At 37.7% G+C, this 13,115-nt stretch overlaps 2 protein-coding genes across 2 annotated transcripts; both read right to left on the reverse strand.

Moving 5' to 3' along the window:
* Positions 1-1,335: 1,335 nt before the first annotated feature.
* On the reverse strand, positions 1,336-6,573 carry LOC145913791 (organic cation transporter protein-like). Its single transcript, XM_083001547.1, has 15 exons — positions 6,396-6,573; positions 6,187-6,303; positions 5,917-6,043; positions 5,737-5,840; positions 5,318-5,472; positions 4,257-4,381; positions 3,563-3,667; positions 3,343-3,429; positions 3,030-3,130; positions 2,726-2,808; positions 2,451-2,600; positions 2,169-2,277; positions 1,857-1,975; positions 1,615-1,756; positions 1,336-1,420 (listed from the first exon to the last, which is right to left on the reverse strand). The coding sequence occupies exons 1-15, from the start codon at positions 6,539-6,541 to the stop codon at positions 1,336-1,338; spliced, it is 1,755 nt and encodes a 584-aa protein (XP_082857673.1). The 5' UTR covers positions 6,542-6,573.
* A 1,130-nt stretch (positions 6,574-7,703) lies between these two features.
* Positions 7,704-13,095, reverse strand: LOC145913445 (organic cation transporter protein-like). The gene is made up of 15 exons (XM_083001098.1): positions 12,950-13,095; positions 12,689-12,805; positions 12,488-12,614; positions 12,332-12,435; positions 11,827-11,981; positions 10,662-10,786; positions 10,324-10,428; positions 9,820-9,906; positions 9,654-9,754; positions 9,368-9,450; positions 9,159-9,308; positions 8,739-8,847; positions 8,362-8,480; positions 7,879-8,015; positions 7,704-7,724 (listed from the first exon to the last, which is right to left on the reverse strand). The coding sequence occupies exons 1-15, from the start codon at positions 13,093-13,095 to the stop codon at positions 7,704-7,706; spliced, it is 1,686 nt and encodes a 561-aa protein (XP_082857224.1).
* Between the last annotated feature and the right edge of the window lie 20 nt (positions 13,096-13,115).

Below are 13,115 nucleotides of genomic sequence, written 5' to 3' on the forward strand. Positions count from 1 at the left end.
ACTTACGCTGTGTTTCCAGTTTTAACTTTGGAACACTGCAGTAACGTTTGGCAACATCGTAAGCTTTTGATGAGCAGGAAGGCATGACGTAAAGCAAACACGAACAACGGTCTGCAAAGTTGGTCTGGCGTGCTGCATGCATATCTCACTGCATTTCGCCTTGGGTCAATTGAGAAAGCAATCAAAGGCAAAATATGTAAGCTCAAGAGCTTAATGTAAACGAAATGTGTTGATTTTCAATGTTACACGTTTACGTGTTTAATTTTCGTTCGTTTTCGTTCAAAACCAAACCACCAGCGTTGTTAAGTTTTATTGTGGATTGAACAGGTTTGCTAGCAGGGGAAGCAGAGCTAATAGGAGAGAGACTTGTGGTGAACAATGACGTTTTTTACTGTCGGGAGAAACGCACGATTACCTTTACAATTGAGAACAGGACTGTTTTCCGCTACAAACACATCTTTTGAAATTCCTTGGTTCCATGGCAAACCATGACATCCATATAATAACGTATTGCCGTTTTCAATAAGGAGAAGCGTATTTTGTGTAATTTCAATCAGCATTCTACTCCCATATATAAATGTGCTAAAATATTTCCACCGTCACTAAAACGTCTCTCTTTGCTCACAAAACAACACGAAAGTACATTTTTAATTTACATTTATAATCAAACAATCAAAAGTTTCAGCGTGCCTGAGCATTTTTAGACTAATTGGACCACAGTGTTAATTATTTATTGATTGGTTTGTTTTTTGCCTATAAACACGATATTGGTTATTGCAGTGATTAATGGAAATGAGGAACGTGAGAGTGTGGGCAGGGAGACGCGGGAATAACCATGCCGAGCGTCACCCGTGGTCTAATTACTTCAAGATAAAAAAGAACATAAAAATAAACGCGAAAATTAAGGGAAATAGCTAATTTAAAGAAGAAGTGATGCGATTGAGAATAAATAAAGACGTGGAAATCATGGGGTAATTTACGTAATGTGTTCAACAATAAATAAAGTAGCAAACCTTGGTGAAAAACACAAAAAAAGTCACGCACGATAGAAGACCGATAACAGAGGCGTGCATGTTCCTTTGGCAGCAAGAAGCACGTGGGTGACACGTGTGCACGTGTTTATCAACACGATATATTCTTTTAAATATATTGCACTACAAGATGTCTTTTTGTAGTGTTTTTTGAAAGATTTTTAATTTTTGCGGAAATTCTTTCCATGAATTATAAATTCTCAAGCAGTGCAAATCTCGATACACTAAAAGAGGTAAAGCCACGAATTTGGTTTTTATTGTAGCATTCTATCTATCCCAAAGGGTCCATGGAATAGAATTAACTTCAAAATTTCACACCACAGTCGTCCCAATCTTCGACGAAACCTTTGTTGTCTTCACCAACATTTCCGAGTGGAAGGTCTTTGTCCCTGTTGTGATATAAATTTAAATATTATTGTTGTAATTTTGTTTACAAGAACATTAGAAAGCAATGCAATAGTAATAAGCCTGTCGCAAAATTCTATGAGAGATTTGACGCATTTTGTGCTTACATGTTCAAAGTTGTACCTTGCGTATGCTAAGCGTTCTATAATGACCCTATGATTAAAGACATCATACTTACGTCACACTTTTGTCGTCATTAAGCTTGTTGAGATCGACAACTTCACCGGTTTTGAAAAATATTTCTGCTTGTTCGATAGTTTCCATTATCGGTTTGCCGTTGGTTTCGGGAAATTTAAGAGATAAAAGCCCAGCGACCACAGCTGCAACGAGCATTGGAAAACCAATGACCAGCATTTGAACATAACATACAAGCAAGGAAGTTCTATTTTAGATTTGACGTTTATAAAAAGTGTAATATACCCATCACTCCAAATAGGGAGTTCGGAAGCCATGATACTTGGCTCTGCAGTGATATGATGTAAGGTGCACTAATTCCTCCAATTCGTGAAGCTATTGAACCGTTTCCGACTCCGTTACTCCTGGAAAATAAGTAAATGTGTTCTTTAAACCGGATTCAAATACAAGCGCCCATACATGACCATCGACAGAACGGTTGTAATCACTTGAGCGTAACGTTTGCTTTGGCAAAGTTTGTTAGCGTGGGTTCGAATCCCACCCTTACCAAAGCAAAAATCAACGAACATTCTTTAAATACTCAATTACAGTTTATACCTTAATACTGTCGGGTAAAGTTCAGCCGTGAAGTTGTAAATAATCGAAAATGATCCAGAGATACCGAATTTTCCGATGAAAGCAAATACAACACCAAGTGTTACTAGATCTAGACAAGAATACACCATGATTAGCACTCTTAGATTTTTTGAATTTTAGGGCAAATTTTTTTAGTTTTACACAAAACGTTTTCTTACAATGCGCTGGATCTTACGTTTAAATCATATATTTCAAATGTTTTTGACTCTTTTTGCACAATGCCAATGTCAAGTTTTGTTATACCTTGGTTACCTCCCGCGTACTCGTTGACTATCACACTGGCAATAAGTCCAACTCCAGCAACAATAAACATTCCTGCTATAAGAATCCGACGACCTATTCGATCCATAAACAACATACAAACCACGGAAGCTGATATCTCGAAAACGGCGTCTGGTAAAAATTAAGGGGCATAAATTTTACTTTTTTGATGCCACGTTGTACATTCACAAAATCGTAGCATTTCTTTCAAAACAAAGGTTACAACTAATGGATCATAGATTGAAAAAAAACCTTACTCAGAATGTTATTGACAAAGATGTCACCAGCCAGTGACCCCGCATTTAAGGAAACTCCATAGTAGACCAAACTGTTGACAAACCTGCAAGAAAAATCAAGTTGCTTCAATACCATCAGTAAACAATTTTTTATTTTTTTGCAAAATTAACTGAAGAACAACTTTTTACGTTAACTATTCCCCCCCCCCGAGGTTAACGTTTGTGTCGTAGCTATAATTTGAAACAATTTGTCACCCCTTGCTTTATTTCCAGCATAAACCAAACATCAGTAAAACTACATTATGTGCTGCATTATTTCAATTACCAGTTGAACATAATGTTCAAAGATGTTAGTCTTAACCCTCTGGTTCTGAACAGGTCTAGGTATGAGTGTTTGGACGTCTGTTTCCTTCGCGAAGTTTCCTTCTGTATACCACATTAGAAAGTTAGTAGTAAAACTTGTTGTTTGTGAGTTAGGTTGGTCAGGGCCACAGATTGCAAAACCATGGTATCGTTAAAATAAATACCACAGCAGCTTTGCAAAGAATACATAGGATCTGGCCGAGAAATGAAAAATATATTTAGTACTGAAAGGGCAAAGTGTTGTTTTCCTAGATTGTACAAAAGAGTGCTTATACCAATGTTTCATCGCCAGCTTTTCTTGCTTCATCCAAATCCTCTTCGCTTAATTCCTTTTTGTTGATCCTCGCCATAAGTTTCGTTACCTTCATTACAACAACATAGAAAAAGTTGGTTGCACATAGAAGAATTAGAACATAGAAACGTCATGTGGACGTATCCAGGAGCGAACATCAAATGCAAAAACAATCGGAAACAACTAAGTTTTTTTGACTTTACCCTTATTCCTTCCTCATCCCTTTTCATGGCGAAAAGCCACCTCGGTGACTCGGGAAGGATGATGACAAAGATAAGAAGAGGGGAACTGGCGATAGAAACGGCGAGCTGTGTGTAAGATTGTTATTATTAAGAAAATGACAGTACAACTGTCTCGAATATTCTAACGATAATATTTCTCCAACGCAATCTCTTTTGTCTTAGGCCAAACATTGTTTTCAAAAATTGCCGAGTCCTAAACAGAAAAACATACGGTGTTAGGCTATTTGTATTTTGGATTCTTATCAATAAGGACATCATTTTTATTTTTACACCGGCAATTACTCCGCCAGAAGAACCTTATTGCATTGACAATAGGACAAAAGTTCCGTTTATTGTGTCAACAACCGATTGGTAAAATTTTACAAATAAGGATAGTTTTGCAAAAAGCAGGACAAGAGTTTTGTTTATTGTGTATTAAACCTCTGCGACCAAGCAAAATTTTGCAGGTGGTGTGAACGCCCCATTATGAAAACCACTGCTCTAACCATTCTTATTTATTACTTGAATCTATTGCATGCATTTAATGGCTAATCAGCGATAATATTGAGTCAATTTTGCGGAAACTTCTATGACATTACGGCTCGTATATAATGGGCTAAGTTTTCGACAACAAAATATACAGATGGGACATCATTATGTTCGAACTGTAACTTGCCATCAGGTTATGCCAATTCCTCCATTCGTAAGCCATTCCACTCAGTATGAGGAATCCCAATGGAAGAATTATTTGAGTGCCTAATCCAAATGGTGTTCTCCATTTCGGGCCGACAATTTCTATAACTAAACAAACACAATGTACTCAAGATTATGATAACTAGCAGCGTTAATCGGAGTCACGTTCTCTCCACTACCAACAACCATCATTTATATTGAACATACCTTGGATAAACAAACTACTGCACACAGTAAACTTCATGCAATATAACGCCAAACCTAGAATGCTACACCAAGCAGCCTTCATATATAGAACCCTTAATGCAGGTAAAGAAAAATGACAGGAAAAAATGAAAAGGCAAATAACATTCGACGCAGGATGTTGGCCCGAGTAAAGTGCTTAGGCATGATTTTGTTTATTATAATGAATGCCGATGAAAAAACAATAAACAACACCGGATCGGTGAACCAAGCCACCCTGGTAGGCTGTACATTCAGATGTTGGACTTGCTCGCGAGGTTTGTCAGGTTTTGGGCGACATATTTTTTGTTGGAATTATACTTTCAGTCAGTTACTAGTTCTTTTCTTACATATCCAGGTTTTTTATTTGCATTCTCTAATTTTTAATTTTTTAATGTTAATTTTTTTATTTTTTTTTATTTTTATCAAGGTACTTTCCTTTATGTGGCAGACTTCTACTTAGTTATTTTACGTTGTTTTGTACACTTTGCAGAAAATGATGATGCCCTTTTCAGGGCGAAATATATTTTTCTGACAAAAATAAAAACATCTTTAAAAGAGCTGTCTGAAAGATTGACTTAAAAGTTTTACTCAGCTACTATTATAATGAATGCTACACACCTTTACGTTAGTCGGGGAGCCTTCATATGTAGAACCCTAAATGCATGTGAAACGAAATGACATGGAAAAAGAAAAGGGGCAATTAACATTCAACGATGGGTGTGTTTCCGAGCATAAGGTGATTAGACATGGTTTTGTTTTTTTATCATTGAAACGTTTTTATCAACCTTGCTGCTAACAATTTGTGTTTCTATAACTTACTGTACACGAAAGTGCCAATGATTCCCCCGTAGTTAAAGCATGCGATGCAGGCTCTGAAAATTGAGTACATGGCAACTGAGGTGCTGTATGACAAGGCAAACATGCTTGCTGTCGCAAGAATCGCCGAGACGATCATTATCGGTTTTCGGCCGTACCTGTGGCAGTCACAAATAGTAATAAATATATAAATTATAGGTGGCACTACAGGTTCTATGTGACTGGTGGATGTTAACATATAAGTTGCTTAAAGGAGATTGATCGTTTAAGTTTCAAATAAATCCTTCCAGGGAAAGTTAAGAAAAATAAAAGCAATCTAACCAATTTTTTTATTTATTCTTTTCAACGAAAAAAATTTCATTATAATATGACAATCTAAGCCAAAAAAGTAATAAAGAAATTGAAATTTGTTGTACACAAACCTGTCGGCCGCATTTCCAAACAGAAACGACCCGATCAACATTCCCACGTAATACATTGAAGTTGAAAGCGGTATCAGGTAACTTCGGTCGCACACAAGGTTGAACTGCGGAAAAATACAGCAACATACAGTACTGTAGAATCCTAACATATTTTGCATCTTTGTTAACCCCTTAAGTTACCTCTGTAACAACAGTCTCTGTGAACAGACTTCTGTCGTACCAATATCCTTTGTCACACGTAATGTGTTTGGCTGATTTATTAACGCAAGACAACGTCCCATCACATTTGTTGTAGTCGTAACCATATCTAAAAACAAAGGAAAACGAACATATCTTTTTTAAAGGAGTTTCACTGCTGAATATTCAGCAATAAAATATGCCTGGCAGCATCAGTAACAATTTATTTATAGAGTTTCACGTTTAAATTTTCTTGTAAAAAGTCGAACTTACTTTGAACAAGTATCGTACTCCCCTGTCGTAGGGTCGTAAGGTGTTGTGTAGTTGAGAATATCAGATTCAGTCAAGTTGGGGAAAGCCGTGGAGTAGTCCAATGGCGGAACATTGCACCTGTATTAAAGTGCAGGTTTAATTGGTGACCAAGATTGCGTGTAAAATGTATTGCCAAAAGTGTTAAAATCTACAGTGTACCATAAACTGACCTGTATTGTGGCTCATATGCAATAAACACCGTTGCCAGTGCGTGGTAACCACTGATGGTGAAAGTGTAGCCGAGTAAAAGAGCAACGACAACCTGACTAATCCCTACTTCCCCGACTTTTTTCAACAAGCTATCAAAGCTAATCATCGTGGACTGTGTAACTTTTCTGAGCTCACTTACAAAACCTACCCAATGTTTCCGATGTAAGAGTGTTCTGGCAGTAAAAACCTATCCTAAACTTCCGCCTTCTAACACCAACCTACGCTTTGTTTCCAGTTTTGACTTTGGAACACTGCAGTAACGTTTGGCAAACACATTTATCAGCGAAAATGTCACAATGTCGTCACATCGTAAGCTTTTGATGAGCAGAAAGGCATGACGTAAAGCAAACACAAAGAACCGTCTGCAAAGTTGGTCTGGCGTGCTGCATGCATGTCTCACTGCATTTCGCCTTGGGTCAATTGAGAAAGCAATAAAGGCAAAATATTTAAGCTCAAGAGCAAAATGTAAACGAAATGTGTTGATTTTCAATGTTACACGTTTACGTGTTTAATTTTAGTTCGTGTTCGTTCAAAACCAAACCACCAGCGTTGTTAAGTTTTATTGTGAATTGAACAGGTGTGCCAGCAGGGGAAGCAGGGCTAATGGGAGAGGGCGTTGTGGTGAACGGGAGAAACGCACCATTACCTATACATTTGAACAGGACCGTTTGCTTCTACAAATACACCTTTTCAAATCCCTTGGTTCCAGAGCAAATCGTAAAATTCATGCCCATTGTGACAATCATAGGCCACCTAGACTTGGATGGGAGCATTCCCCTCATGCTGCTTAACACAGATACATGTTTACCTATGCTACCTATTTACCTATAGTCTATATTTCATGCGTGGAGATATCGACGTTTTTAAAAAGATGACGCGTATTTTGTGTAATTTCAATCAGCATTCTTCACCCATATATAAATGTGTTTTAATTTTTCCACCGTCACAAAAACGTCTCTCTTTGCTCACAAAACAACACGAAAGTACATTTTTTATTCACATTTATAATCAAATAGCAAATTAAGCATTTTTAGTCCAATTAGACTACAGATTTATGAATTCGCAAGCTGTTGTATCTCGCTACACTAAAATAGGCTGGGCTACGAAATTGTTTTGATTGAAGCATTTTATCCCAAAGGATCCATGGGATAGATTTAACTTCAAAATCTTACACCACGACCGTCCCAATCTTCAGTAAAACCTTTATTGTCTTCACCAACATTTCCGAGTGGAAGGTCTTTGTCCCTGTTGCGATGTAAACTTAAATATTATTGTTGTATCGAAATTTTCTGCAATTTAAGAATATAAAAAAGCAATGCAATACTAATAGGCCCGTCACAAAATTTTATGAGAGATTTGACACATTTTGTTGTAGTTGTATCTTGCGTTTCATAAGCATTGTATACCGACCCTATCATTGAATTGAGGTCATACTTACGTCACACTTTTGTCGTTACCAATCTTGTTGAGATCGACAACGTCACCGGTTTTGTAAAATATTTCTGCTTGTTCGATTGTTTCAATCATCGGTTTGCCGTTGGTTTCGGGATAAGTTAATGATAGCAGACCGGCGGTCAAAGCTGTAAAAAAGATTGCTATTAGATTTTTATTTTATTTTTTCACCTATTACTATGAACGATATGCCCTTTTTGCCCATAGGAGCTAAAGCGTTTTTTTTTTGCACTAAGCTTTGTACTTTTTGATAGGAGTTTTTCTTGCTATCTTTTTATTAATAGCAGGAAACTTCGCTTGGCATTAAATTGACGATTTCAACCATCGTCTATCGATCATTCATTTCACTGGAATACGTTTCTGTACACTAGAAAATCGGACATGTTGTTTGGATACCGCAAGGTGTTTTAATGGTAAATAATCCTCCTTTGTCGGGTTTGGTAAACAGAATTGCTTCAAGGTATCTTTTCTTACCAAACACCCCAAATATGGAGTTGGGAAGCCAGGATATTGAATTTTGAATGGATATGATGTAAGGTGCACTGATTCCACCGATTCGTGAAGCAATTGAACCGTTGCCGACTCCGTTACTCCTGGATGATGCACAGTTTTTAAGGAAATACTCCCGAAACAATATATAAGGAATACACATACAACTTGAGCACAGGCAACACAAATATATCTGACTGAAACTAAATACATTCTTTGCAAAAATTTTGGTGTTTTCAAAGATCATTGCCAGTTCACTTGCAGAGAATAAATGGATATAAGTTGACAAACGATAGGTTGTTTCACCTGGCAAGTCGTGGGAAATCTACAAATAACATTGTACCAGGATAACAGCGACCTACCTCAGTACAGTTGGGTAGAGTTCAGCTGTGAAGTTGTAAATGATCGCAAATGCTCCAGCAATCCCAAACTTTGCGACAAGCGCAAACACGACACCTAGTGTCGTAAGAGCTATAACAAACAATAAATTCTTGTGATACTTTTGTGTTAAAAATTATTGTGAAACAAAAATGCATCAACTTGAATTACTCAACTAAAGATTTTTTCAATTAATATATCAACGATAGAGCTAATAATGTTTTTCATATTGAGCTGTATCAGTGGGGACTACTACCAGTAGCCTCCACAAACACAAAGTCTTGCTTGGCTATTTAACTGCCAAGATCATTGTAAGGTACACCAAAGCTGCAATCAACTTATAAAACTCCCACAGGACTTGTAACAGCTTACTGTGCTCCAAATGAAACAAGCTTAAAACGTACACTCATTGTTGCCTGCGTATTCATTGACGATCACACTTGCAACGAGCCCCAAACCCGAAATGGTAAACATTGCAGAAAGAAGGATTCGTCGTCCGATTCTGTCCATTAGAATCATACAAGTCAGATAGGAAGCAATCTCAAACACGCCGTCTAACGGAAAGAAAAGTTTTGGAAAAAATGTCACGAGACACTGAGGTAGTTGCTTATACTTAGAGTGTTGTTAACAAAAATATCACCAGCCAGGGATCCTGCGTTTAGTGAGACTCCGTAATAGACCAAACTGTTGACAAACCTGTTCACAAACACAATATAATTAGCTACAGATCCATTTGAAATTGCTCATAATTCTAATCCCAAATATATATCTTTAAAATAAAAGTTTATATTACGCAATTAACATTACCATGAACCCAGAACGCATTGTTTTTGATTCCTAAAGTATCGCAAATGCTCAAAATCAACTACCGAAGTTCACAAAGTTATGTGCTTAATCACCAGCTGAACATGACTTTAAAAGAAGTAATTCTCAACCCTGGAGTTTTGAAAAGGTCCAGAATTGAATACTTCTTTGATGAGTTTTCTTGCCCTGCTTCTTTCTGTAAGATTCAGTGGTCGTTAAATTGTAAATACTGCTTTGTAGTAAGGTAACATGCAACGTTACCATTTTTGCTTCTCCAGCCTCTTTAGCCTCGTTCAAGTCTTCCTCTGTTAGTTGCTTTTTGTTGATTCTTGCCATCAGCTTTGCCACCTCATCAAACAACACATCACGGTAAATGAAACGCCTTTACATTACTGCAATTTTTTGTCATGTAGAAGTTACGGGATGCATGTTGGATTTGAATATTTGATAACGATAACAGAGTGATCACAAAAAGAGAAATGTTGACAGTGGCTAAAGGATCAAAGGAAATTATTGCGTGCGGCCACCTAGTGTTTAATGTTGCCTGTTGTACCCATCACCTCCTAGTGCAACTAGCTGCAAAGTAAGATTCTCATTGAGGAAATCACCTTCACATTGGTACCTGGCTCGATAACCTTTATGGTTTTATCGGTGCCCATGCCCATATTTTGCTTGTGTTCTTTGTTGCACAAAATACAGATGATTTAATTTTGATTGTGGGTTTGCGGTCACCAACAACAATTCATTCAAAATCTTGGTTCTCACCCGTATCCCCTCCTTATCTTTCTCCATGGCGAAAAGCCATCTCGGGGACTCCGGAAGGATGATGACAATGATAAGAAGTGGACAACTGAAGATGGAAGCAACAAGCTGCAAATGTGTTCAAATTAAGTCACTTGTGTCTGTTTCAAAAGCGACAGAAAATTTCAGCTTTAGTCACACACAAATCCTGAGTTTCTTATTCAAAATTACAGCATTGTTCAATTTAAATAAGATATCTTGTTTATCTGTTTGTAGAAACTGATGATGCCAATGCAGGCGAAACCGTTTTTTGTAGCTAACTCTGGCAGTAAGCGTTTGGGAAACGTCGTTATTGTACTTGCCAATAGGTCATGCCAATTCCTCCAGTTATAAGCCAGGGCGCCAACTATCATGAAACCGATTGAGAAGAATATTTGGTAGATCATTCCTATTGTCGTCCTCCACTTCGTACCGATATTCTCCATGACTATAAAGAACACAACATGACTGTTTACAGAGTATTCATTACGCTACTGCTCAGGTGTTTCTAAAGATGTCGGCATTTATTTAGAAAGACTCATTCATAAAATGTTTCCCTCACAACCTTTTGCAAAGTTCCACTCGATTCATTAGGTGTAACCAGGGCGCAACATACTGAAATGTGAGTTAAAGCTCAAAAAAGAATGATACAATGCAGACGAAATGATAAGACTACGGTTAGTTTGGTCCTGCGGCAACGTGTTGTATATAATGGCTTATAAAATCCCTGTGTCCACATCGCTAAAACTCTGGTGCTATTCAGTCGTTTCTCTAACAGTGGTTTTCTCATGATAAGCATGATATCCTCCATACCGTGTTGTAAAACTGCGCACATTGGTTTTCATTGTTGTTGTGTCTGGTGTATAACTATTCCTTTTGACTCATTCTTTGTCGCAATGTTTTTCGCAATATTGCCCGATGTATTGAGCTTGTTGGCAGTGTACGTACGTTATAGCGCACTGTTTTTCCAAGAAAATAAGCTGTTCGGGATTCATGCCCAGGATGTCCTGGGTTTAAATCCCGCTCCGGTCAAAAAAACTATATTAAAAAAACGTTACATAAGCCCAACGTCAATGAACACATTACCTGCATGCGCTCTGTACACATCGTAAGTTCAAGCTCCTGTGGTTATTAAACGTTTACGCCTAAAGTGGCACTGTTGACCTTGACAGGTCGTGGAGAACGTTAGGGTGTGCTTGTTTGCAAAAGATTTAACAATTGACCTGCAATTAATCTTTCCCCTTATGTTGGGCCTATTCTCTGCCTATGCCGATTATTCACACAATTTCGGGCACAAGTTTCTTATGCTAACTTGCACAGCACTGGTATCGCACGTACCTATTTTAATATATTTACTTTAAGCAGAGAATTTCAAAAGAAAAACCCAAACCCATGCAATAGTTGAACAAAGCCTAACGAAATAAAACCGGTTAGGTCTACTTTGATTGATGTCCAGGTTACCATACCAACAATTTTTTATTGGCTTACTATACACGAACGTTGCGACGACGTGTCCATAGTTGAAGCCGGCAACGAGAGCGCGGAACACCATGTACATCTCAACCGAAACGCTGTAGGACATTGCAAACATGCAGGCAATCGCCAAAGCCGATGACACGACGAGAGTGGGTTTTCGCCCATATCTGTGGGAACAGCATCTCTTCAGTTTGGTGGAATATCGTGTGTTATAGTATCACGCACTGAGCACACAATTGTGACAAGCAAGGAGCTTTCGAAAACTTTCTGCTAGGGAAATCAATATTGTGCAGATATCGTTCTGCAGTCCTACTATTGCTATTGCTAACATTGGATGTCAAGGTTCTCTGACGTCACATGCATTATTTAATCAGCTTTGAATTTCTTTTCAAACCTTGACACTTGCTTTACATGTTGAATGTAATTTAGGAGATTCATGGCAACCACGTGGAAAAGCGTAGGACAGTAAAATTTCCGTGGGCGACAATTTTTTTCGATCGCAATGATTTCCACCAACCTGTCAGCTGTGTTTCCAAACAACAAAGATCCGACCAAAAATCCCACGTAATATATTGAGGTGGAGAGAGGGTTCAAATATTCTCGGTCACAAATAAGATTAAACTGAAAATATGATGGTTTTAAAATATTGAGACAGTTATTAGTCTGTGGTCACCTCTGTTATGACGTTCTCAGTGAACAGACTTCTGTCGTACGAATAACCTTGGTCGCATGGGATGTGATTAGCTGACGTATTCACGCACGACAACGTCCCATCGCATTCACCATAGTTGTAACTATACCTAAATCACACAGTTCCCGTAATATCTAACACTTCTTTTACATGTTAGACAGTTAAGGAAATGCCTAAACTTACTTTACGCAAGTATCGTATTCTTGTGATGGTTGGTCGTAAGGTGTTGTGTAGTTGAGAATATCAGATTCAGTCAAGTTGGGGTAAGCCGTCGAATTGTCAAATGGTGGAACATTACACCTATATTAAGGTTTCACAGGTATCATGTATTTGTTTGTTTTGAATAAACTATCGACGTAACTTCTAAATAAAGCAACGAATTAGATTATATTTTTAACTGAACTTAGTTAAAAAATTTAGTTTTTTCAAATATTGGCCACTAACCTGTAACTTGGAACGTAGGCAATAAAAACAGTTACCAAAGTATGATATCCGGAAACCGCATCGCTGTAGCTGAGCAACAGAGCGACCACAATCTGACAAAGCCCAATTTCACCAACTTTTTCGAGAATTAAGTCGTAACTAATCATTTTTAACAGGTTTTCTTTCT

Source organism: Ascidia mentula, chromosome 9, assembly GCF_947561715.1.
Source record: "Ascidia mentula chromosome 9, kaAscMent1.1, whole genome shotgun sequence".
Lineage (NCBI taxonomy): Eukaryota > Metazoa > Chordata > Ascidiacea > Phlebobranchia > Ascidiidae > Ascidia > Ascidia mentula.